General features: G+C 40.8%; 2 protein-coding genes across 8 annotated transcripts in view; both read left to right on the forward strand.

Annotated features, from left to right (window-relative positions):
* Positions 1-5,469, forward strand: part of LOC121577981 (replication termination factor 2) — a 67,885-nt gene extending 62,416 nt beyond the window's left edge. For all 3 annotated transcript variants that reach the window (XR_006002719.2, XM_041892011.2, XM_041892010.2), the window contains 2 exons: positions 4,026-4,103; positions 4,547-5,469. The gene's annotated coding sequence lies outside the window, so the exon portion shown is untranslated. The remainder of the gene's footprint in view (positions 1-4,025; positions 4,104-4,546) is intronic.
* A 5,844-nt stretch (positions 5,470-11,313) lies between these two features.
* Positions 11,314-26,856, forward strand: LOC121577979 (transcription factor AP-2 gamma-like). Of its 5 annotated transcripts, none has more exons than XM_041892006.2 (8): positions 11,314-11,364; positions 15,449-15,907; positions 16,082-16,133; positions 17,824-17,907; positions 18,865-19,087; positions 21,457-21,575; positions 26,056-26,197; positions 26,542-26,856. In XM_041892006.2, the coding sequence occupies exons 1-8, from the start codon at positions 11,329-11,331 to the stop codon at positions 26,834-26,836; spliced, it is 1,410 nt and encodes a 469-aa protein (XP_041747940.1). In that variant the 5' UTR covers positions 11,314-11,328; the 3' UTR covers positions 26,837-26,856. The 5 variants fall into 5 exon arrangements, with proteins under 5 accessions (XP_041747940.1, XP_041747942.1, XP_041747938.1 ...); XM_041892004.2 differs by lacking the exon at positions 11,314-11,364 and adding an exon at positions 13,883-14,310; XM_041892005.2 differs by lacking the exon at positions 11,314-11,364 and adding an exon at positions 13,883-14,310 and having other exon boundaries at positions 17,824-17,895.
* The last annotated feature ends 671 nt before the right edge of the window (positions 26,857-27,527 follow it).

A 27,527-nucleotide genomic window follows, 5' to 3' on the forward strand; every position in this document is an offset into this window, starting at 1 on the left:
GTCTTGATAGATGTGGAGGGTTAACTCCTTTAGTTGTCTTGATAGATGTGGAGGGTTAACACCTTTAGTTGTCTTGATAGATGTGGAGGGTTAACTCCTTTAGTTGTCTTGATAGATGTGGAGGGTTAACTCCTTTAGTTGTCTTGATAGATGTGGAGGGTTAACTCCTTTAGTTATCTTGATAGATGTGGAGGGTTAAAACCTTTAGTTGTCTTGAAAGATGTGGAGGGTTAACACCTTTAGTTGTCTTGATAGATGTGGAGGGTTAACTCCTTTAGTTGTCTTGAGAGATGTGGAGGGTTAACACCTTTAGTTGTCTTGAGAGATGTGGAGGGTTAACTCCTTTAGTTGTCTTGAGAGATGGAGGGTCAACAACTTTAGTTGTCTTGATAGATGTGGAGGGTTAACTCCTTTAGTTGTCTTGATAGATGTGGAGGGTTAACTCCTTTAGTTGTCTTGAGAGATGTGGAGGGTGAACTCCTTTAGTTGTCTTGAAAGATGTGGAGGGTTAACACCTTTAGTTGTCTTGATAGATGTGGAGGGTTAATTCCTTTAGTTGTCTTGATAGATGTGGAGGGTTAACACCTTTAGTTGTCTTGATAGATGTGGAGGGTTAACTCCTTTAGTTGTCTTGATAGATGTGGAGGGTTAACTCCTTTAGTTGTCTTGAGAGATGTGGAGGGTTAACACCTTTAGTTGTCTTGATAGATGTGGAGGGTTAACTCCTTTAGTTGTCTTGAGAGATGTGGAGGGTTAACACCTTTAGTTGTCTTGATAGATGTGGAGGGTTAACTCCTTTAGTTGTCTTGAGAGATGTGGATGGTTAACTCCTTTAGTTGTCTTGATAGATGTGGAGGGTTAACTTCTTTAGTTGTCTTGGTAGATGTGGAGGGTTAACTCCTTTACTTGTCTTGATAGATGTGGAGGGTTAACTCCTTTAGTTGTCTTGATAGATGTGGAGGGTTAACTCCTTTAGTTGTCTTGATAGATGTGGAGGGTTAACTCCTTTAGTTGTCTTGATAGATGTGGAGGGTTAACTCCTTTAGTTGTCTTGATATATGTGGAGGGTTAACACCTTTAGTTGTCTTGATAGATGTGGAGGGTTAACTCCTTTACTTGTCTTGATAGATGTGGAGGGTTAACTCCTTTAGTTGTCTTGATAGATGTGGAGGGTTAACTCCTTTAGTTGTCTTGATAGATGTGGAGGGTTAACTCCTTTAGTTATCTTGATAGATGTGGAGGGTTAACACCTTTAGTTGTCTTGATAGATGTGGAGGGTTAACTCCTTTAGTTGTCTTGATAGATGTGGAGGGTTAACTCCTTTAGTTGTCTTGATAGATGTGGAGGGTTAACTCCTTTAGTTATCTTGATAGATGTGGAGGGTTAAAACCTTTAGTTGTCTTGATAGATGTGGAGGGTTAACACCTTTAGTTTTCTTGATAGATTGGGAGGTTTAACACCTTTAGTTGTCTTGATAGATGTGGAGGGTTAACACCTTTACTTGTCTTGATAGATGTGGAGGGTTAGCTCCTTTACTTGTCTTGATAGATGTGGAGGGTTAACTCCTTTAGTTGTCTTGAAAGATGTGGAGGGTTAACTCCTTTAGTTGTCTTGATAGATGTGGAGGGTTAACTCCTTTAGTTGTCTTGATAGATGTGGAGGGTTAACTCCTTTAGTTGTCTTGATAGATGTGGAGGGTTAACTCCTTTAGTTGTCTTGATAGATGTGGAGGGTTAACTCCTTTAGTTGTCTTGATAGATGTGGAGGGTTAACTCCTTTAGTTGTCTTGAGAGATGTGGAGGGTGAACTCCTTTAGTTGTCTTGATAGATGTGGAGGGTTAACACCTTTAGTTGTCTTGATAGATGTGGAGGGTTAACTCCTTTAGTTGTCTTGATAGATGTGGAGGGTTAACACCTTTAGTTGTCTTGATAGATGTGGAGGGTTAACTCCTTTAGTTGTCTTGATAGATGTGGAGGGTTAACTCCTTTAGTTGTCTTGATAGATGTGGAGGGTTAACTCCTTTAGTTGTCTTGAGAGATGTGGATGGTTAACTCCTTTAGTTGTCTTGATAGATGTGGACGGTTAACTTCTTTAGTTGTCTTGGTAGATGTGGAGGGTTAACTCCTTTACTTGTCTTGATAGATGTGGAGGGTTAACTCCTTTAGTTGTCTTGATAGATGTGGAGGGTTAACTCCTTTAGTTGTCTTGATAGATGTGGAGGGTTAACTCCTTTAGTTGTCTTGATATATGTGGAGGGTTAACACCTTTAGTTGTCTTGATAGATGTGGAGGGTTAACTCCTTTACTTGTCTTGATAGATGTGGAGGGTTAACTCCTTTAGTTGTCTTGATAGATGTGGAGGGTTAACTCCTTTAGTTGTCTTGATAGATGTGGAGGGTTAACTCCTTTAGTTGTCTTGATAGATGTGGAGGGTTAACACCTTTAGTTGTCTTGATAGATGTGGAGGGTTAACTCCTTTAGTTGTCTTGATAGATGTGGAGGGTTAACTCCTTTAGTTGTCTTGATAGATGTGGAGGGTTAACTCCTTTAGTTATCTTGATAGATGTGGAGGGTTAAAACCTTTAGTTGTCTTGATAGATGTGGAGGGTTAACACCTTTAGTTTTCTTGATAGATTGGGAGGTTTAACACCTTTAGTTGTCTTGATAGATGTGGAGGGTTAACACCTTTACTTGTCTTGATAGATGTGGAGGGTTAGCTCCTTTAGTTGTCTTGATAGATGTGGAGGGTTAACTCCTTTAGTTGTCTTGAAAGATGTGGAGGGTTAACTCCTTTAGTTGTCTTGATAGATGTGGAGGGTTAACTCCTTTAGTTGTCTTGATAGATGTGGAGGGTTAACTCCTTTAGTTGTCTTGATAGATGTGGAGGGTTAACTCCTTTAGTTGTCTTGATAGATGTGGAGGGTTAACTCCTTTAGTTGTCTTGATAGATGTGGAGGGTTAACACCTTTAGTTGTCTTGATAGATGTGGAGGGTTAACACCTTTAGTTGTCTTGATAGATGTGGAGGGTTAACTCCTTTAGTTGTCTTGATAGATGTGGAGGGTTAACACCTTTTAGTTGGCTCTCCCTATTTGGATTTCTAGACAAACAAGCCTTTATCTGATCTTCCCTGTTTTAATTTTGCTCCACTTTATGGTCTGCTTCCTGTTTTTAAGTTTGGAATAGGTTTTTATTTTGTTTGCCTCTTCTTGGGCAAATGTAGTGGGCGCTCATGGTGGGTGTCTTTTAGGTTCCAGTTGTTGTTGCAAGTCAACTTCCAGTGGACACGCCCATGAGTGTCTTTCAGAACCCCTCCTAAAACCCCAACTGTTTAGTTTTTGTTGTTGTCAGTGACTCTTTGTTAGTTCCCCTTCTGTTTGAGTGGCATTATTTGGTTTTCTTGCTGGGGAACGTAACAGATAGTTACTGTGCCTTCAGAAACTATTCACACCCCTTGACTTTTCCACATTTTGTTGTGTTACTGCCTGAACTCCAAATGAATTAAATTGAGATTTTGTGTCACTGGCCTACACACAATACCCCTTAAGTATTCACCCCACTGGGACAATACATGTCAGAAACACCTTTGGCAGCGATTACAGCTGTGAGTCTTTTGGGGTATGTTTCTAAGAGCTTTGCACACCTGGATTTGTAAATATTTGCCCATTATTCTTTTTTACATTCTTCAAGCTCTGTCAGGTTGGTTGTTGATCATTGTTGAAAGCCATTTTCAAGTCTTTCCATAGATTTTCAAGCCAATTTAAGTCAAAACTGTAATTAAGCCACTCAGAAAAAGTATATGTTGGTAAGCAACTCCAGTGTAGATATTCACACAATGTGCCACTGTTGATAGTCAAAGATTCTGCCATTCTTCAGACACAGACGGGAGGTTCATGTAATGTTTTCTCTACCTCGCTCTCCAAAATACCAGAGTAAAACTGCATGAAATTGAGGATAGATGAGTGATGGATTTTTATATTAAAACTTTCGATGTATTACTTGTTCACGTTCTTTGTTCCTATATAGAAAATCCAGACTCCACTGAAACCGTTTTTGCAGAGGGAAAAACTTCAACAGAAAATGGCGACGACAGCAGCCAGCCAGGTGTTTATTTGTGGTTTATTTGACTAGGGAGAAACACAAACACATTAACACTTTGAACAAACAATCATCCAATGCAGTTAACAATAGTGTGTAGCTTGCACTCATTTGTATTGCCTTTCTGACAGTATACTCACCTTACAGTTCATAACTCAGCAGCATGATGTCTTAACCCTATAACTGCCACTGTGCCCTTGAGCAAGGCTCTTAACCCCTAAAGTGCTCTCCATCCAGAGCCTGGACCGGATCCCTGTGTGTGTGTGTGTGTGTGTGTGTGTGTGTGTGTGTGTGTGTGTGTGTGTGTGTGTGTGTGTGTGTGTGTGTATATATATTTGAAGGCGTTGAGATAGACAGGAGACCAATTTCTGTTTCTCACAAAAGTGACAAAGTATTCTATTTTATGCTACACAATTGTCATTATTGGTCATTTTGTCTTCTCCCCGTAGCAGTCCCTGGGCCCTCTGGTTGGTCCAGCTCCTCCAAGGTGATCCGGGAGCAAGAGGTCCATCCAGACCATGGAAGAGAAGTCGGAGACCTACAAATCTCTCTTCACCAGCCACAGTTCAGCCAAGCGCACCAAAGACCAGATATCCAACTGGGTCACCCACACCCCCTACCACTTCTAAATGAGCCCACTACGCCTATATATCGCCTCCCAGTGGTCATGTCAGGCAGCACACACAACCAGGTGCTCCTGTGTATTTGCAGTGAGAAACAATTTGAGGTATCCCTTTATTCGAAGGGTACCTAAAAAAAAATAGTAAAAAATAGTTATTTATAACCTATACTTAATGCATTCATGAGCACATGAGCGTTTCGTAAATGCTGATGTCAACAACGGCAAGTTGAAATCTGCAGTATAAGTGCACATTTCTGTGACACAAAGGGAATATCAACTTGCTACTGCTTATGATTGTGTTGTATGTAGGTTATGAAGCCCTTATGTTGGTGTCCTTTTAATAAATTGTTAACGAATTTGACAGAGGACTTTTTCTTATAGGTATTCATTGTTTCTTAAAGGTATTCATCAATACATGTGCTATAGGTTAGGGTTACTAATTCTCCTTTTCTTTTTTTCTATGAATTGGCTGTATTTTATGTTGGTCTTATCTAGATATCCATCTAGGTTTTTATATAGATGTGGATTTGGCAAGTCACTATGATTCATCTTTTGATTATGGTTTGCTATGCAATATGTTATACAAATGTTTTGAAATTATATTACAAGGGCCTAGTTAATAGAAAGTGGAGAAGTGGAATAGTGAGTGCTCATTCATAACATCTTATTGCTTATGTAAGTGGTCCTCTGTAGCTCAATTGGTAGAGCATGGCGCTTGTAACGCCAGAGTAGTGGGTTCGATCCCCGGGACCACCCATACGTAAAAATGTATGCACGCATGACTGTAAGTCGCTTTGGATAAAAGTGTCTGCTAAATGGCATATTATTATATTAATATTAAACATTGTCTATACTCAATATTTACATTTCCTCCAAATAACTTGTCACCCACCACCAATCAAAATATAGATTGATAAAAACACATTTTTTTATTAAGATGTCCATATTTGATTTTTATTTAAACGGATACCTTTTTAAATACTTTTTTCCACGCATATTTGTTCACCCCTCAACCCAAACAATGTCAAAATAAAGTATTTTTTACTTAAAAATTGGGTATTCCTTTTTACTATAGGACAACATATAGTACTGTGTACAAGTTAAGGTGCATTAAGTCGAATGAAACAATCAAGTTGTCCCCTTCTGCTGGTATTTTAGTTATATCCCTACATTACTGCCGTGTCTCACATTATCTTCTCAGTGTTTTTCAGGTTTGTGGTGGGTTTATAGCATTTGTGGTATATTTGAATTAATATTACATAAAAACAATTATTCTAGGACACACCATGAAAGTGTGCAAGATAGTATTTTAGGGTCACACAAAGGTGTCAAGGAAACATTGATAGCGCAGAAAAATATGTGCTTGGCTTAAATAATTCATTCATGCCACAAGATGGTAGCAGAGGTTTAACTTTGCCTTAGATTCTACTTAGTGTGGAGTAGACAGACCTCTGGAATTTTACATTGACATTTTAGTCATTTAGCAGAGGCTCTTATCCAGAAAGACTTACAGTAGTGAGTGCATACATTTTATTACTTTTTTCATACTGGTCCCCCGCGGGAATCGTACCCACAACCCTGCAGATGGCTAGATTCAACTAACTAAGGATATATACCTCTCCCTCAACGTGATCATGACAAAGGACATGATTGTGGACTACAGGAAAAGGAGGACCAAGCACGCCCCCATTCTCATCGACAGGGCTGTAGTGGAGCAGGTTGAGAGCTTCAAGTTCCTTGGTGTCCACATCACCAACAAACTATCATGGTCCAAACACACCAAGACAGTCTTGAAGAGGGCACGACAAAGCCTATTCCCCCTCAGGAGACTGAAAAGATTTGGCATGGGTCCTCAGATCCTCAAAAAGTTATACAGCTGCACCATCGAGAGCATCCTGACTGGTTGCATCACCGCCTGGTATGGCAACTGCTCTGCCTCCGACCGCAAGGCAATACAGAGGGTAGTGCGTATGGCCCAGTACATCACTGGGGCCAAGCTTCCTGCCATCCAGAACCTCTATACCAGGTGGTGTCAGAGGAAGGCCCTAAAAATTGCCAAAGACTCAAGCCACCCTAGTCATAGACTGTTCTCTCTGCTACCGCACAGCAAGCGGTACCGGAGCGCCAAGTCTAGGTCCAAAAGGCTTCTTAACAGCTTCTAACCCCAAGCCATAAGACTCCTGAACAGCTAATCAAATGGCTACCCGGACTATTTGCATTGTCCCAAATAAGTATTTGGTCACCTACAAACAGGCAAGATTTCTGGCTCTCACAGACCTGTAACTTCTTCTTTAAGAGGCTCCTCTGTTCTCCACTCGTTACCTGTATTAATGGCACCTGTTTGAACTTGTTATCAGTATAAAAGACACCTGTCCACAACCTCAAACAGTTACACTCCAAACTCCACTATGGCCAAGACCAAAGAGCTGTCAAAGGACACCAGAAACAAAATTGTAGACCTGCACCAGGCTTGGAAGACTGAATCTGCAATAGGTAAGCAGCTTGGTTTGAAGAAATCAACTGTGGGAGCAATTATTAGGAAATGGAAGACATACAAGACCACTGATAATCTCCCTCGATCTGGGGCTCCATGCAAGATCTCACCCCGTGGGGTCAAAATGATCACAAGAACGGTGAGCAAAAATCCCAGAACCACACGGGGGGACCTAGTGAATGACCTGCAGAGAGCTGGGACCAAAGTAACAAAGCCTACCATCAGTAACACACTATGCCGCCAGGGACTCAAATCCTGCAGTGCCAGACGTGTCCCCCTGCTTAAGCCAGTACATGTCCAGGCCCGTCTGAAGTTTGCTAGAGTGCATTTGGATGATCCAGAAGAGGATTGGGAGAATGTCATATGGAAACCAAAATAGAACTTATTGGTAAAAACTCAACTCGTCGTGTTTGGAGGACAAAGAATGCTGAGTTGCATCCAAAGAACACCATACCTACTGTGAAGCATGGGGGTGGAAACATCATGCTTTGGGGCTGTTTTTCTGCAAAGGGACCAGGACGACTGATCCGTGTAAAGGAAAGAATGAATGGGGCCATGTATCGTGAGATTTTGAGTGAAAACCTCCTTCCATCAGCAAGGGCATTGAAGATGAAACGTGGCTGGGTCTTTCAGCATGACAATGATCCCAAACACACCGCCCGGGCAACGAATGAGTGGCTTCGTAAGAAGCATTTCAAGGTCCTGGAGTGGCCTAGCCAGTCTCCAGATCTCAACCCCATAGAAAATCTTTGGAGGGAGTTGAAAGTCCGTGTTGCCCAGCGACAGCCCCAAAACATCACTGCTCTAGAGGAGATCTGCATGGAGGAATGGGCCAAAATACCAGCAACAGTGTGTGAAAACCTTGTGAAGACTTACAGAAAACGTTTGACCTGTGTCATTGCCAACAAAAGGTATATAACAAAGTATTGAGAAACTTTTGTTATTGACCAAATACTTATTTTCCACCATAATTTGCAAATAAATTCATTAAAAATCCTACAAAGTGATTTTCTGGAAAAAAAATTCTCATTTTGTCTGTCATAGATGACGTGTACCTATGATGAAAATTACAGGCCTCTCTCATCTTTTTAAGTGGGAGAACTTGCACAATCGGTGGCTGACTAAATGCTTTTTTTCCCCCACTGTATCCTCGCTACTGTTATTTTACTGCTGCTCTTTAATTTATTTATTTTTTTCTTCTTCATTTTTTTTTTTTACTTATCTATTTTTTACTTAACATGTATTTTTCTTAAAACTGCATTGTTGGTTAAGGGCTTGTAAGTAAGCATTTCACTGTAATGTCTACACATGTTGTATTCGGCGCATGTGACAAATACAATTTGATTTGATTTGATTGACACAGGGAGCCCAATTCTGATCTTTTTCACTAATTGGTCTTTTGACCAATCATATCAGCTGTTTTGCTAATAATTGTGCCAATGCAACCTTTGACCTCTGGAAAAAGTCAAGAAAATTATGTTTCCCATTCAAGTAAATAAATGAGGGACAGTCTTTAACCTTGTAATTTCTATCTTGTAAATGTTTAGTTAATTATTAGGCTTTTTTACAGATACTGTATGTTCATAACCATCTTCATTTATTGCTCAAAGATACAGTTGAAGTCGGAAGTTTACATACACCTTAGCCAAATACATTTAAACTCAGTTTTTCACAATTCCTGACATTTAATCCTAGTAAAAATTCAATGTCTTAGGTCAGTTAGGGTCACCACTTTATTTTAAGAATGTGAAATGTCAGAATAATAGTAGAGAGAATTATTTGTTTAAGCTTTTATTTCTTTCATCACATTCCCAGTGGGTCAGAAGTTTACATACACTTAATTAGTATTTGGTAGCATTGCCTTTAAATTGTTTAACTTGTTTCAAACGTTTCGGGTAGCCTTCCACAAGCTTCCCACAATAAGTTGGGTGAATTTTGGCCCATTCCTCCTGACAGAGCCGGTGTAACTGACTCAGGTTTGTAGGCCTCCTTGCTCGCACACGCCTTTTCAGTTCTGCCCACAAATGTTCTATAGGATTGAGGTCAGGGCTTTGTGATGGCCACTCCAATACCTTCACCTTGTTGTCCTTAAGCCATTTTGCCACAACTTTGGAAGTATGCTTGGGGTCATTGTCCATTCGGAAGACCCATTTGCGACCAAGCTTTAACTTCCTGACTGATGTCTTGAGATGTTGCTTCAATATATCCACATCATTTTCCTTCCTCATGATGCCATCTATTTTGTGAAGTGCACCAGTCCCTCCTGCAGCAAAGCACCCCCACAACATGATGCTGCCACCCCCGTGCTTCACGGTTGGGATGGTGTTCTTCAGCTTGCAAGAACCCCCCTTTTTCCTCCAAACATAACGATGGTCATTATGGCCAAACAGTTCTATTTTTGTTTAATCAGACCAGAGGACATTTCTCCAACAAGTACGATCTTTGTCCCCATGTGCAGTTGCAAACCGTAGTCTGGCTTTTTATGGTGGTTTTGGAGCAGTGGCTTCTTCCTTGCTGAGCGGCCTTTCAGGTTATGTCGATATAGGACTCGTTTTACTGTGGATATAGATACTTTTGTACCTGTTTCCTCCAGCATCTTCTCAAGGTCCTTTGCTGTTGTTCTGGGATTGATTTGCACTTTTCGCACCAAAGTACATCCATCTCTAGGAGACAGAACGCATCTCCTTCCTGAGCAGTATGACGGCTGCATGGTCCCATGGTGTTTATACTTGCTTATTATTGTTTGTACAGATGAACGTGGTACCTTCAGGCGTTTGGAAATTGCTCCCAAGGATGAACCAACCAGACTTGTGGAGGTCTACAAAAAATTTTTTCCCATGATGTCAAGCAAAGAGGCACTTGAGTTTGAAGGTAGGCCTTGAAATACATCCACAGGTACACCTCCAATTGACTCAAATGATGTCAATTAGCCTATCAGAAGCTTCTAAAGCCATGACATAATTTTCCTGAATTTTCCAAGTTGTTTAAAGGCACAGTCAACTTAGTGTATGTAAACTTCTGACCCACTGGAATTGTGATACAGTGAATTATAAGTGAAATAATCTGTCTGTAAACAATTGTTGGAAAAATTACTTGTGTCATGCACAAAGTAGATGTCCAAACCGACTTGCCAAAACTATAGTTTGTTAACAAGAAATGTGTGGAGTGGTTGAAAAACGGGTTATAATGACTCCAACCTAAGTGTATGTAAACTTCCGACTTCAACTGTAGATCAAATCAAATAGAAAGACCGTGCATTTATTCACCGAACGCACATTACATTGTCACAGTGGATGGAAAGGCTATTCTTGTAAGCCTTCAGTCGTTCGTTGAACGAAAATTATGCATCAATGCAACTTTGTTGATGTTGTAAGCGGCAATTCCAGGTAGTTTGCTGCAAGCTATTCTTTGTAATATAGCGTTTTGGTTATCCTCTGGCACTTGGCTTTGGAGTTGCGACTATTTCAGGATACATATTTGAATCTGTACATTTGACATTTTAGTCATTTAGCAGACTCTTATCCAGGGCGACTTACGAGCAATTAGGGTTAAGTGCATTGCTCAAGGGCACATCGACAGGTTTTTCACCTAGTCGGCGCGGGGATTCCAACCAGTGACCTTTCTGTATTTAGTTAATAATTAGGCCTACCCTACACAAGTTTACATAGGCTAAACAATAGGTTGAACGTTTATATGAGATAAATTGAGTCTCTAGTATTTTAGGCCTCAGGAATCCACAAAATACATTGAAAAGGAAAATGTAGCTGTTGTTTATTGAAATGGAAAGAAACGAAAAGAAATAAGCATATTGCCTATTCAGAAGCCTCTCTCGTGGTTTAAATGCATTTATTCTATGAAGATACACTTCCGTAAGTGTTGTTTAGGCTACCCTCGAATGTGTAGATCCAACTGCAATGAAATTGCAGAGAGATGTAGGAAAGTCGAACAACATTAGAGTAGGCCTATCACTGAAACGTGCATAGGGTTTCACTCAGGTGCAGTACCATACAAGGCGCATGCGCGTTCCAAGAGAACCAGGTGAAGTCAGCAATAGACAACTTGCGAATTCCCTCATTCATAGCCTCTCCACTGGAATTATACCGCGATCCTCACAGATGTCTTTACTGGAGAGGCTCGAATCAGACTGGCGGGTAAGCAAATGCATGTTTTGCTTGCAATGTGTTATTTAGAATGATTACGCCTATTACTTGTCTATCTTTCGACCTAAGTCAGTACGTTACATTAATTGTAGGTTACAGGTTTTTAGGACCGTGTAGTCGTTTGTACTAGGCTACTCCGCGGCCCTTGATAGTGGCTTTACTATTGCTAAATATGCCATTTCAATTAATTATTATTAAAACAATAATCATGATAATATACCCTATAACGTTGATCTATTGAAATAGTCGGGTGCTCACGACTTCGGAGGTTGAAGCCCTGCAGAAGAGATAGTCATAGGCCTACATTTGCCATACACCTTGGTCATTACATATCTTGTATGATTTTAAAATACGTAACCAACGGCAACTCAGATTTATAGTTCAAATTGGCAACTGGTTTTCTGATAACTTTAATTGTATTCGTTTCAAGAACATTATGTCTCACAATACTCAGTAGCATATAGCCTAGACCAAATGTGCACCATATTATAATATATAGGCCTAAAATAGGCTACAATAAATAAATAAGCTTAAATAATATAAGACTATTAATAGAAAATCTGTTGCATTGAGATTGATTGCATGTCCATCAAAATTGGTCATTTGTCTCTGAATATAGTTAAACATAGACTATATATTCTACACGAGTTTAGCTTCTTCAGTGTGACATCATTTTTGCATAATTCACCTTTTTTTTCCTATTTCGAAAGAGGATTTTACATTTACATTAAACCACATGGCCCATGTGAAGCCTAACATTTGTAGCTAATTGCCTTTATGGATAACGATAAAGGCCTACTTTAAAATGGGCTATTCTGTCAAGAGTTCTTGTTTAAACGAATTGGCATTGCCATGATTGTCATTGAAATGATTAAAAAAACCTGTTGAAAACACAACAGCTAGGCAACTCTTGCGTGTCTAACCTCATTTACTCTGTGCCACCGCGATGTAAAGATCCCTTAATTAGTGAGCATTCATTTCTGGTTCATATCATAACACGCTCAGAAGAAGGACACGCAGCTTAAAGACACGGCGTCGTTCATGGATGAGATGATCTTTTCCAATCGTTATTGTTTCCCAGAGACGATGACCACGTGTACGTAATAGGCGTAGAGTTATTATTAAGCATTCCCAAAACCTTAATGATAAAGACGCATGTATTGTTTTGCCAGACAGAACATTATTCAAAGCCTTAGGTTAATTAACTGCTGTATCTATAGGGTAAATAATCTTTCACAATGATATTGGAAACAATAAAAAGAAAAATCCAAACGTAAGTGTATTTATTTATTTAAAATAGGCTATAACTCCCTTTTTGCGTCAAGTTATGCATATCAAAACATTAAGGACACTTTTATTTTAGACATTGCAGTGCTCCACCAAAAATGTTAATGAAGCTTTAAGGGGGAGATTTTCGTTAAGATGTCTGCTGCTTAGTGGTTTGAAGAAGAGCGATGCTTTTAAGCCTTGGGGCTTTAAGGTTTTGAAGGCACCAAACTACAAGGTAAAGCTCCAAAATGCAACTATTCCTTATATGTTAAGGTTTATGATGGAAATCGGATTATTTGATATGAGCGCGATGACTCTTGCTTTATTAAAGCTGGAATCCTTAGTTGCTAGATCCATGTTTGGACGTATAAATTAATGATATATACCCATTGATTCTTGAAGAATATAACCTATAAATGCTTCATGAGCTTAGTTCAACTGTCATAACACATCAGAACCCCAAATATAGGCTTTTTTTTCTCCAATGTTTGTAAACAACGTAAATGTAAACAAACACTGTATAGCCTCAAAACATGGTTAAAACTATAATGTTTATTTCATGGAGTTTTTTTTTTTAATGTATTGTTTCAACTAAGGAGTCAACTAGCGAAATTGGCTAATTCATGTTTTTCAGACTTTGTTGACAAGTGGAGTGCTTTGCCACTGAACCCAACGCCTGGTCTAATCGAATGATTTGAAAAGTGAAGTGTCAATAAGAGTCAATAAAAAGTGAAAAAAGTAACTACATATTGACAGCACTGCAATGTAATGGGACCACAATGGAGGACGTGCGCATAATGCTTTAAAGCCTTTTCGTAGGCTATTGTTTTGCTAATTTCTATTGAACATTTTATTGCCAACTTAACATGGCTAAAAAATATCAATTTTCTCGATTACATTCATAGGCTATTGTTATCACTTACAGTATTTTAAAATAACTTTTTCAAACTATGATGTTATTATAGGCTATGTAATAAGATGCATTTAGTTATTCGGCCACAATTACCAATAATAATTTAACTCTAGTAAGGCTATCGAAAGTATAATCATATAATATTTTCACGTCAAGAGAGCAACTGCAGACGGACAGCAATATGATTGGCTCCTTATTCCAATAATAACCAATCAGCAAACTTTTCTTCTGCCATATTCAAGATGACGTCACGACAAAGGCACGCCCCTTAAAAATATCTAACCTTTGTAAATATAGTACACATGCTTTCAAGCGAGTTCAGTAAGGAGCAAAGTATTGAACATCATCGCTTTGTCCGTCAGAGGGAGTCGAGTTTCATATATTCAGCGCTTCGTCCCATATTCACTGCAGAACTGCTTACCGCGTCGGGCTGGAAAGGGATCTTGCTTGAAAAACTATTTTCACTCATAGTTGCTGTTGAGACCTATGTTGATAGCCGCCCGAATCACGCTCAAACGTCAGTAGGCTCCGCTCAAACGTCAGTACGCTTCAAGAAACCGCAGCCCCACTCGAGTTGAAGAAGTCTATTCATGATTTCTAGGAAGTAGGCTGCAGTCCTACTTTGGTTCCTACCTGGATTAACTCGTAGACGACCATCAATTTACCTGGTCAACGTTCTTGGTGTAAGATTTTGCCTGTCAGAAACTATGCTGTGGAAACTAGCAGATAACGTGAAGTACGAGGATGATTGTGAGGTGAGTTTTAGCAACACAAACCGCACGGCATTAAGTTTCAACAAGGTTAGGAATTATGGAAGAACATTATTTCATAAAAAATGTTGTGGCCCTCATGCGCCCCATCGCTCTATCGCATCTTTAATGGGTAGACTTTTTGTTTATGTGTATTTGTCGCGCGACAATCGCTTTTAGGCAGACTACTTGATAAAAGCTTGACGGAATGACAATTATTTTAATGGGAAAATTGTTAAAACTATGAAGCATATTTTGAATAAGACAGATCAGTGGTCAATTTATGCTATTTTTCATTGTCGAGTGGAAGTTCAAGTGCATTAGCACACATGTTTGGTTTTCTTTCTTTGAATGGTAGCCTAAATATATTCATAATGTAACATTATAAGTTGTCTATAGGCTATTTTAGATGGGCTACTCTTTCCGCAGCATCTCGACCATTGTATTGGCGACTAATGACGTGTGGTTTGATTTCAATAAATAACATTTATTTTGTGTTACTTGAGTTGGATTTAGGTGACAGTGTAAAGCTTTTTGATTTACTTAGGTGGGCCTATTTTTCTGAGCTGAGTCAGGTTATTGTAAATAATTACAATTCCAAAAGTATTGTTGTTATTGTTATGATTATTAATAATAAAATTATAGGCCCACATGGGTAGTAAAATAGTCCCCTGCTGACTGTATTTTGAGAGTCTGTGGTGACAGCAATATCACAGTAGTCCACATAGATTGCATGCTATCAGAAATTAGAAAATGCTTTTAGTTATTTTCCTTTTCTGTGTAACTAAATATGCATTATTACTTTGAATAGTGAAACAATGTCTTGCTTTTCAAGGCAGGGCTAAGTAGCCTTCTTCTGATAATTGTGTACTGAAATAACATTATAAATATAGCTTAATTCCGGCCACTAAATATTATTCATGAATGTATAAACCATTTCACCATATGCTTTTCTAATTGATGGTGAAAAATAAATATTGATGTCAGCGTCAGGCCTAGCTGTCAACACAGTTGTCTTTCCAATGAATTCTGTTGAGGACTGTTGATTCACTACGCATTTGTCTGATTGACAAGGGGCACAATATATTATAATTTATCCCAATATCATTATCATCCTAAATGAAGGTCTCTCTTCTGTCTCCAGGAAAGGCACGATGGGAGTAGCAATGGGAACCCCCGTTTACCTCACCTCCCTGCGGTGAGCCAGCACATTTACAGCCCGTCGCCGTCCCTCTCCCACTCCGCCAACTCAGACTTCCAACCCCCGTACTTCCCGCCTCCATACCAGCCTATATCATACCCCCAGTCCAGTGACCCCTACTCGCACCTCAGCGACCCTTTCAACATCAACTCCATACACCAGTCGTCCTCGAACCAGCAGCAGTCATGGCCGGGGCGACATGGTCAAGAAGGACTGGGACCTCATTCGCGAAGCGGACTCGCAAGTCAGATTCTGGGCCTGGATGGCGGCTCGTCCGGCTTGAGGAGAGATGGCTTCCGTCGGCCGGAGCTGCTGCCGCCTCACGCCCATAGCATCGAGTCAACCATCATTGGTGATAACATAGGACTGCACGAAATGGGCCATGGCCTGGATGACGTTCAAGTGAGTGACTTGATTATGATTTTGTTGTCTGAGTGAAATTGAATGAGGCATGCAAAAGAAAGGCATGGTTTTATTGTCATGATGGAATGGAAATGTCATATTTCATAATTAACTCCCTTAATTATTATTTTAAGAATAAGTATTACATATTGCTTTTTCTAACTTATTTTTCAGCATGTAGATGACCACAGTATTATAATGGCAGATCAGACAGTCATCAAAAAAGGTGGGTTTATTTTACTTTCCACATACGTGCATGTAGCCTATTGACATATGAGAAATGCTTTCACAATTTCAAGACAATATTCCCTTACTGGTTTGTGAGTTACACATGCTTGATGTATAAGGGCACAGTGCCAGCCATTGGTGTGCAACAGGTAACAAGAATGCAATAGAGAAACATTGAGTGCTGTTTACATTTAGTCCATCCCTGAGATTGCTTGTTACCAAGTACCTACCTGGAGAAATCTACTTCTACAAATATTTTGCTATTATTTGTACAGTGACATGTCCTTGCATTTGATGATGGAAAATAAGAGTGGGAAAGTCTGGTAGTTGTACTTGTTCGTACATACATTGATAATCCCAGTAGTCATAAGGTTGACTTAACTAAACCTAGTTTGATGCTCTATATATTCCTGTGCTGAGCTTATTTGAATAGAACAGCAGAAAAATAACCTTTTCAAAATGGCAGGCTATAGCTGACAAGATGGGGCTGTGAGGACATTGTGCAACCGTTGAAATACTGCATTGAGAGAGGAAGACAGAGGGAGAGGGAACGCTTTGGAAAGTCTTTAGAGGTCTAAGCTGGTGCATTCGACTCCTTTTGAATTCCAGTTAAAAGCAGTCCAATGGGTCGTTGCTCTTCTCGAGACTCGCTGGCTGACTTTCTGAAAAACCAGCTTTAGCTGGGGTGTGGCATCCTCCTTGCATGCGAAGGACAATTCAGTAATTTGTTGGGACATGAAATGTTTTGAATGAGGAGGATTCAGTGTTATCTATTAGGCCCTACCCTCAACAGTCTTCCATTCAGTCATTTTGTGCGTTGATTTGAAATTCTGCACCACCTTTGTAACCCAATTAATTTATAGATTCATGTATTGTAGATATTGAATTCATGGCTATCATATTTGTAGTAAATGGATAATAGATGTTATGAGGTTTATTAAAACAACATCACTGTAAACATACAATTTCAGGAGCTTTGACGGTAGATAACATTATTGTGATGTGGTGGGTCACTAGAGTTTGTATGAATGGTATGTCCTTAGCAGCATTGGCAGGAACAATAAAGAATAGTTTATGTATTTTCTGTAATAAAGCCTACATATATAATGCTAAACTGCTTGCTCCACAGGATGAAGTTTGAGATTGATGCAGTGAAAAAAATTATAGTAAACATTATGTAGAATGAATAGCCTAACGTGCATGCACACATATTTATTTATATATTTAGCCAAAATAAGGAAATGAGTACAAAAATCTGCCGGATTTTTGATGGCAACTTAGACAGTTGAAAGCTTGAATAAAATATTGAATCCAGCTATAACCATTTGTGTTAGAGCTACCTAAATGCTCTTAATGCTTTGTTTTGCGTAGCCTACATATTTTTATAAATGGCAGCCATTTTGGATTGTATTAAATTGGTGGACATTTTTGATGATTAGATTTGAATCAATACGACAATCCGATAAAAAACATACAATATTGAGGTAGCAAGTTGTACAGCACAATAAAGGACAAATAGTATTTGTTACAGTGTGCGCTGACTCACTTGATTGATCTTCCTCTCAAGGGCAGACTGTGGGTAGCCTACATTCTTGTAAACTGCGGCAGCAATGCCTCACTCTTAGCCATTTACCCTATAGATGAGCTCTAAATCATAATTTTGTCCCCCTTTGTGATTCTTGTCTCAGTACTAGGACTACGAGGTGGCAGAAACCTTGATCGCTTACAGAGGACTTATTATGAGGGGGGCATTCTTGCGGGTGAGGACGAAGGTATATGTAGTGTACTTGTATGTTTGTCTGGGTGTGACTTGTGTGGTTTGACCCTTGAACTTTTGATCTAAAATGGCCACCCAGTTTGCCAGTTTGGGCCCTCTTGCTGTACAACAGAAGTCTTTAGATTAGGTTCTTATTAGTCACTCAATTAGAAGCTACAGACCCTTGAACGTTTGATCCAAAATGGCCATCCAATTTGGGACCTGTTTCTGTAAAACAAGTCTTTATTTCAGTCACTCAATTAGAAGTATCTACAGGGTTCGTCTAAGGCAAGGCAGGGAGAATGGACTCTGTGAAGTAGCATGGAGCAGTTGTGTATGCGTGTGGATGTCAGTGGGTGGTAGGAATGAGGCGACTTTTAGCTGTGAAACCTCAGGAATGACTGTTGGTAAAAAAAATACTAGTTCATCATAGTTACCTAGTGAATGGCCACTTATGGTATACATCTTGGCTTCTGCAAAGGTAACAGGTTTGTTGTTTACGTGTAACAGTTCAGAGTTATATAGATTTTTTACAAATCATTATGATGATGTTAAATTTCACTGTTTATTAATAGAGAAAGCATGTCAAAGTTGGAATCCAAGCTGCAGTGTGGGGCGGTAACAGACAGTGGTGAGGGATTTTTACAACTGTCGGCAAATGCAGCCAGTCTTGATGACTCAAATCCTTTTAAAAAACTAAACATTTTCTAGAAAATTCTCTTCACCCAGAACATGTTTACAATGTAGCACAACCTTCATAAAGTCCAATAATGTTGTCTAATGTCCGTCTATCCTCTCTGCAAACCAACATTTCCAATGGGACAATAAAGAAACTCTACATTAACCTTGATACTCCAACTTTTACTCATTTACATTTTACTCGTACATTTACTCTCATTATAATTTCTCTTCACATTATTAACCAAACACTCATACTAACCTCTCTCTCCTCTCTCCACCCCCCCTTCCCCAGGCCCCGTGTCCCTCCCTAAGGGCAACTCATTGGGCCTGCCCTTCCAGAAGGAGTCCCTGCTAGGCATGGTGTCCAACCCCACCGAGGTGTTCTGCTCGGTGCCCGGACGACTCTCGCTTCTCAGCTCCACCTCCAAGTACAAGGTGACAGTGGCAGAGGTGCAGCGGCGCCTGTCTCCTCCCGAATGCCTCAACGCCTCCCTGCTGGGGGGAGTCCTGCGTAGGTCAGTATCCACACAACATTAATCCATTATGAGATGGCTATAAGACATGTTAAGGGTGTTAAACATGCTTATGACAGGTCTTGCAAAGCATTATAACATCAGTCATAATGTGCTACACCTGGTAAAGTGTTACCCCGAAGGTTTAAATAAACAAATGCATTATAACTGCATCATAATGCACTATAATGGCAGGTGTTACTGTTTTTTCATTGGGTGCAATTGTGAACAATAGCCAACATCTAGTCCATTAAAATATGGTTGACAGCAGCTCAAAGGATCAGTGATTTTGGTCCAGCTGATGTGGTGTATTTAGGAGATCATGGAGAGATGTCCACACAAAACATGTCTCTGGTAAGTTTGATATTGCTGCTGTTCTATAGCTAGTGAGCTAATTCAGATGTACAGTGCATTGGGAAAGTATTCAGACCCCTTGACTTTTTCCACATTTTGTTACGTTGTAGCCTTATTCTAAAATGGATTAAATTATTATTTTTTTCCTCATCAATCTACACACAATACCCCACAATGACAAAGCAAAAACAGGTTTTTACAATTGTTTTGGCAAATGTATAAAAAATAAAAATAGTGAGCTACTTCAGATGTGTTGATTCAGGGGGGTGAATACTTCATTAAATGAAATATTTATGTATTTCAATAAATTTGCTAACATTTCTAAAACATATGTTTTCACTTTTGTCATTAAGGAGCATTTTGTGTAGATGGGTGAGAGAAAAAAAAATACAATTTTTATCAATTTTGAATTCAGGCTGTAACACAACAAAATGTGGAATAAGTCAAGGGGTAGGAATACTTTGTGAAGGTTCTGGGCTTCAGGGTACTGCTGGATACTAAGCTAATGAACGTTTTCGACCTGGTTCATAGACAGACAGTAGGTCAGTAAAGCAACGTTGATGGATACGTAAAAAAAAGGTGTTCTCTAAAAGAAGATGTTCCTCTTCAGTAATTGTGTGGTTGAAAGCATCTTGACTACCTTTTTGTATACTCTGCAATTCCTGGTACTTCACTTTGGGGAAAAGTTACATCAGATAAGTTAGCACCAGTATGTATATATATATGTATATATATATATATATATATATATATATGAGAGAGAGAGTGAGTTCAGGGGGGTTGCAGGGCTATTTTAATTGCTGCTGAGTAGTTGACCTTGTGCCCCATATGTCAGCAGGCAGTCTGTTGAGGGACTAGGGGATTCTGACCAGGGCTCCTGCCTGTTTCTGCTGAGAAGGCATGTTTCTCACTTCCCATGTGCCCCTGCCAGTGCCACATACGTTAAACGCCTCTAACACACACACACACACACACACGCACACACACACACACACACACTGAGACACTGTTAAGTAGGTCATGAAGCGATAGGATGGAGTGGGGGCTGTGGAGAGAGGGGGGCAGTCACACACATGCCTCCCCAAAGATGCCGTCTCTCTCACCCACCACGGAGGGAGCGAAGCCTGCCACTCAGTCATGCGGAAAACTGAATCGTGTGTGTGTGTGTGATTTCCCTGCTATGTGCTTAAGGCGGGACAAGCATCATTTGTGTCAGTGTGTTATTTATTTTAGGTCAGGAAGGGTATCGGAGGCTCTTTTTCGTTTGATTTATTCGTTTTCAAAATTGAATGATGAGGCCTCCTTCAGGGATGGGCCTTTCACTGCTATGCTCTCTCAAAGTGACAGGAAGTCTGGAGTTAGGGTGACAGGAAGTCTGGAGTTAGGGTGACAGGAAGTCTGGAGTTAGGGTGACAGTAGCCCTTACAACACCACTTAATGTTGCTGACTCTGCGCTTCATAAAAAAAACATTCCATCACAAATAGCCTATAGAATGGAATATGCTATATTCTTCAGTTAGAGCAGGGGTGTCAAACTCATTTTGCCCCATGGGCCACATTCGGTCTTCAAAGAGGCCCGGCGGGTTCGCACTGAAAATGTTCCCCGACTGTCTAGCTTTCATTTCAGTGATTAAAAGCGAGCTGGACACAGTCAAGAAACTGTATGAATGTAGGTCCATTATAATTTCTATACAGTTTCGATTTGGTTTCAGTCCTTTTAAAGTATATTGAGTTCGTCCCCCCCCCGCCCCCCTCCAAATAGGCTATATCTATCTATCTATATATAATTGTTTTTTTTGTTTTGTTTTTTTACCCCCCGTGGGCCATATTGGACCCCCTTGCGGGGGACGTATGTTTGACACCCCTGAGTTAGAGGGGACTGTATGACTGTTATGAATTAAGGAAACACAATTTCTTCACTATAAAGGAACCCATTGTGGCCTTGTTTATATGAAAGCTTACATATTGTCAAGTAACGATGATGATGCTAATTGTCTTCTTCCTTATTTTTCCTACAGAGCCAAGTCTAAAAATGGTGGCCGGTCATTGAGAGAGAAGCTGGACAAGATTGGGCTCAACCTGCCCGCTGGAAGGAGAAAAGCTGCTAACGTCACCCTGCTAACTGCACTGGTAGAAGGTACGCCGCTCAATTTCCTCTTCAAACTTAAACTGTGGTAAATGTGCCCCAGAGTGGTCTCAACATATAACATTATAGAAATACAATGCATAGAACTCCTCTCCATCTTTACTCGTTGAACAAGCTGGCTGGTCCAAAAATGGTCTGAATTGATTATTGCACATATTATGCACAGATAGATGTGATCAGAAATAACTGATTAAGTTGTCTGAGATGGTGATCAGACACCATTGCTTACACCCATGGTTGTTTCTTCCACTGGCGATGGACCATCTATCTATTCATTATAGATTGAGATCCCTAAGCTACTGTGACATGATTACCATACTGCTATAATACTGGCTGTATATAGCTTCAATGGTAACTGTGGCTAGTACTTTTCTTGTAATTTCTTCCTTTATGGTCAAAATGGCTGTGACCTAGCTGATGTTTGAGTTCTTGCTGGCATTCCTCTGTCTTTAAATATCAAGGCAGCGTTGACGTTATCCACCCTGACTGTCTTGGTGACATTTTGAAGTTATCAAGCAGCTGGCCAGACCTGAAGAGCAGGAGAAACACAGCTTTATGGAGTCCAGTCTATTACGGCTGTGACACTATCTAATACCACACACAGCTTTATGGAGTCCAGTCTATTACGGCTGTGACACTATCTAATACCACACACAGCTTTATGGAGTCCAGTCTATTACGGCTGTGACACTATCTAATACCACACACAGCTTTATGGAGTCCAGTCTATTACGGCTGTGACACTATCTAATACCACACACAGCTTTATGGAGTCCAGTCTATTACGGCTGTGACACTATCTAATACCACACACAGCTTTATGGAGTCCAGTCTATTACGGCTGTGACACTATCTAATACCACACACAGCTTTATGGAGTCCAGTCTATTACGGCTGTGACACTATCTAATACCACACACAGCTTTATGGAGTCCAGTCTATTACGGCTGTGACACTATCTAATACCACACACAGCTTTATGGAGTCCAGTCTATTACGGCTGTGACACTATCTAATACCACACACAGCTTTATGGAGTCCAGTCTATTACGGCTGTGACACTATCTAATACCACACACAGCTTTATGGAGTCCAGTCTATTACGTCTGTGACACTATCTAATACCACACACAGCTTTATGGAGTCCAGTCTATTACGGCTGTGACACTATCTAATACCACACACAGCTTTATGGAGTCCAGTCTATTACGGCTGTGACACTATCTAATACCACACACAGCTTTATGGAGTCCAGTCTATTACGGCTGTGACACTATCTAATACCACACACAGCTTTATGGAGTCCAGTCTATTACGGCTGTGACACTATCTAATACCACACACAGCTTTATGGAGTCCAGTCTATTACGGCTGTGACACTATCTAATACCACACACAGCTTTATGGAGTCCAGTCTATTACGGCTGTGACACTATCTAATACCACACACAGCTTTATGGAGTCCAGTCTATTACGGCTGTGACACTATCTAATACCACACACAGCTTTATGGAGTCCAGTCTATTACGGCTGTGACACTATCTAATACCACACACAGCTTTATGGAGTCCAGTCTATTACGGCTGTGACACTATCTAATACCACACACAGCTTTATGGAGTCCAGTCTATTACGGCTGTGACACTATCTAATACCACACACAGCTTTATGGAGTCCAGTCTATTACGGCTGTGACACTATCTAATATGACACACCAAAGGACAAAGAAATGTGTAGCTTGTAACCTTCCTGTCTTACAGATCACACAAACTCTACAAAGATGTAAAGGGAAATCACCACACACAGTAGCCATCTCCAGGGCTGTAGCCAGGGTGTGAGTTTTAGTGGGGGTGGGGGGGTGCATTTCTATACAATTTAATAACTCTAAAATGCTATTTGGAGAACAGCAAAAACAAATAAAGATTACCCTAGCCATTATCACATTGATTGCTGTAGCTTCATTCACCTCAGTTGATCTACAAACACATAGCCTATTAGCTACACAATTAGCCGCTACACATTAACTCAGCACCAGGATTAAAAACTATAATTTAATACGTACACAGGGATCTGTTAGCAGAAAAAGTATTATATTAACAAAAGGTAAACAAATGCTTTACAGAAGGGGAAAAAATGTTGCAGTTTTACAGCTAATGTCCTGCAATTCTACACATTTTGCTATGACTTATGCCATGCTAATATGACACATACAAAAGTATGTGGACACCTGCTCGTCGAACATCTCATTCCAAAATCATGGGCATTAATATGGAAATGGTTTGTCGAGATCGGTGTGGAAGAACTTGACTGGCCTGCACAGAGCCCTGACCTAAACCCCATAGAACACCTTTGGGATAAATTGGAACACCAACTGCGAGCCAGGCCTAATCGCCCAACATCAGTGCCCGACCTCACTAATGCTCTTGTGGCTGAATGGAAGCAAGTCCCCGCAGCAATGTTCCAACATCTAGTGGAAATCCTTCCCAGAAGAGTGGAGGCTGTTATAGCAGCAAAGGGCCCGTGCACAGGGGCATTGTCATGCTGAAACAGGAAAGGGCCTTCCCCAAACTGTTGCCACAAAGTTGGAAGCACAAAATCGTCTAGAATGTCATTGTATGCTGTAGCGTTAAGATTTCCCTTCACTGGAACTAAGGGACCTAGCCCGAACCATGAAAAACAGCCCCAGACCATTATTCCTCCTCCACCAAACTTTACAGTTGGCACTATGCATTGGGGCAGGTTGCGTTCTCCTGGAATCCGCCAAACCCAGATTTGTCTGTTGGACTGCCAGATGGTGAAGGGTGATTCATCACTCCAGAGAACTCGTTTCCACTGCTCCAGAGTCTAATGGTGGCGAGCGTTATACCACTCAAGCTGACGCTTGGCATTGCGCATTTTGGTCTTAGGCTTGTGTGCGGCTGCTCGGCCATGGAAATAATTTCATGAAGCTCCCAACGAACAGTTCTTGTGCTGACATTGCTTCCAGAGGCAGTTTGGAACTCGGTAGTGTGTTGCAACTGAGGACAGACGATTTTTACGCGCTACGCACTTCAGCACTCGCCGATCCCGTTCTGTGAACTTGTGTGGCCTACCACTTCGCGGCTGAGCCGTTGTTGCTCCTAGACGTTTCCGCTTCACAATAACAGCACTTGACTGGGGCAACTCTAGTAGAGCAGAAATTTAACGAATTGTTGGAAAGGTGGCATCCTATGACAGTGCCATGTTGAAAGTCAGTGAGCTCTTTATTACGGGCCATTCTACTGCCATTGTTTGTCTATGGAGATTGCATGGCGGTGTGCTCAATTTTATACACCTGTCAACAGTGGGTGTGGCTGAAATAGCCGAATCCACTAATTTGAAGGGATGTCCACATACTTTTGGCCATGTGTATCTGAGTAAGAGTGACTAACAAAATCAATGGGGGCCCCCTGGAGGTCAGGGCCCCTGGGCACGTGCCCTTCGTGCCCGGTCGGTAATTCGACCATGATTACTACAAGTTTAGATAGCTGGCTAGAATAACTAGACTTATTTACCAATCTAAAATGTTTTAACTGACATGGGCTAATTGAGTGACTGTCAGTGAGTGACATATAACAAGAGGAAAACTGCTGACAGACAACCAAGTTTCTAAATTGCACCTTGTGAATTCGACTACTCTAACACTCAACAGTATTATTTTTTAAATTAAAAATTAAAAAGCATACTGTGGTCCGAACCTCAGTGTACTCATATGTAGCAACGGCCCTGCACATCTCCTCACTATTTCATGAAGATGTTTCTTGTCTAGATTCGTTCATTGTTTTTGAGACAGGATAGTCACGTCCATTTATTAATGAATCCTGTCTTTGACGCTCTCATCAGTCATACCTCGGCTAGACAATGTCTAAGCAATGACACATAGCTGTGCGCCCAATATTAATTGAATCACGTCTAACTGCTCATAGCCACGTGTGATTTCAGTTTTTCCCTCTAATCCTTAATCACTATAAATGGGTGCAGGAGGATGACTCGGGGCCAGTGTTATTTAGAGACCTTCAAAGTCTGAATCAAGGCTGGTTATCACGTGTTCCACTTGCCAGGAGGGCCAACTGACCTTAAAGCCTAGCGTTTCTGAATTGCTACATTCCCCATGTGATGTGCGTGCCTATCAATAAGTGACTCTGTTTGGCGCTACAGGCCGTCCGGGTGCAGTTAGCCACATCAGCCCATTAAAGACCACGCAGGAAGTCCCCCTCTGAAGATGGGATATATTCACCCTCAGTGGCTTGTCTTCCCCCGAGCTAAGAGACTGAGCACAACTGATTATTATTCATTGCACTGTTCCACTGTCTACATATAGTGCCCTGTGGCCTGTGCTATGTCAGCAAGACCACATTTGCATCTACGGTCTCCTAGAAAATAGTTTTGGTGTATTGTTTTGCATCTGTTTGTGTGTTTGTGGAGTTTTCAAACCGTGTCTTTGTCTTTATAGGAGAAGCCGTTCACTTGGCAAGGGATTTTGGCTACTCGTGTGAGACAGAGTTTCCGGCAAAGGCCGTCGCTGAATACCTGTGTCGACCACACGTGGAACGCAATGAGGTCAACTCCCGCAAGAACATGCTCCTTGCTGCTAAGTGAGTGTCTCTCTGTCTGTCTGTGTCTCTGTCTCTCTCTGTCCTCCAAATTAAGGGATGTAATTTACATAAAAGCCCTGCAAGGTTTTGAACATATGTGAAGTTTTTGACTTGGTTTTCAACGTTTCAAAAAGCATTTTTGTAGTTTTCAATCTGCTCTTGATTTATAAAACATCTTGATGCCTATGCTACTTTTAAGACCTCCCAATTTCATAATGTCAACATGAAACAGTGTACTTCTCTGATTGGATCATTGTCAACTAGACATAAATCCAGTAGTCCATGTCTGGGTCATGTACATTTCGCTATCTTTATCAACATTTCTGTCGTCTTTTTTTCACCAGGCAAATCTGTAAGGAGTTCACCGACCTGTTGACTCAGGACCGGTCGCCTCTGGGGAACACGCGGCCGGCACCCATCCTGGATCAGGGCATCCAGGGCTACCTGACACACTTCAGCCTCATCACCCACGGCTTCGGCTCACCCGCCATCTGTGCTGCCATGACCTCCCTCCAGAACTACCTGAATGAGGCCCTCAAACAGGTGGACAAAATGTACCTGAGCTCAGGAAGTGACATGCAGGGCTCCTCTGACAACGGTAGCAAAGCCTCTGACAAAATGGAGAAGCACAGGAAATGAGGAAATGCTCTCTCCCCCCATTCCCCTTTGGACTTCTTTGACATCGATATTTAGAAGCGAAAATGGTCTGTATGATTCTGATTCTAGATTTTTTGTGTTTCTGCACAGTTGAATTGAACATTTTACCCCGTTATGGCCAATGTTTACAAGTTTAGTATCTCAAAAGACACTGCTTTTGCCCGGCTACCACCATTGGCTGCTTTCAATGCGAGATCGACCTACCTTGGTGCCTACTGTAAAAGTGGGTGCTTAAACTGTGCACAGCCAAAGGGTCTGGACTTTGTTGACATGGGGTAAGGAACAGAAAGCAGACTTTGTTGTTTCCCTAGAGGACATCATTTCAAGATGGGTCGCTGTGGTTGTGAATTCTTTTCAGCTTTTTTCCCCTCCTCTTCTGTCTGGAGGCAAAGCCTCTGATTTCCTGTGTCTCTTCCGCGGTGCTCAGTTCCCATTGGACTTACCAAAGGACACTTTTTTCTACGGGAGAGAAGAAAATCCACTTCATTCGTTTTTTTATTCGTTGCTTGAATTTTCAAAACGACTTCAATGGGTACAGTGTTATTGTGCTTTTTTCATGGGAGTTTTTTTTAGTAGGTCTGGTTAAAAAAAAAAAAGCCTGTTTGTGTGTTTCTCTGTTTTCCCCAGAAACCAGAAACCTTAGAGAAGATTTGCAATAGCAGCCATTCAGTGT

The sequence above is a fragment of the Coregonus clupeaformis genome, chromosome 12 (assembly GCF_020615455.1).
Source record: "Coregonus clupeaformis isolate EN_2021a chromosome 12, ASM2061545v1, whole genome shotgun sequence".
NCBI lineage: Eukaryota > Metazoa > Chordata > Actinopteri > Salmoniformes > Salmonidae > Coregonus > Coregonus clupeaformis.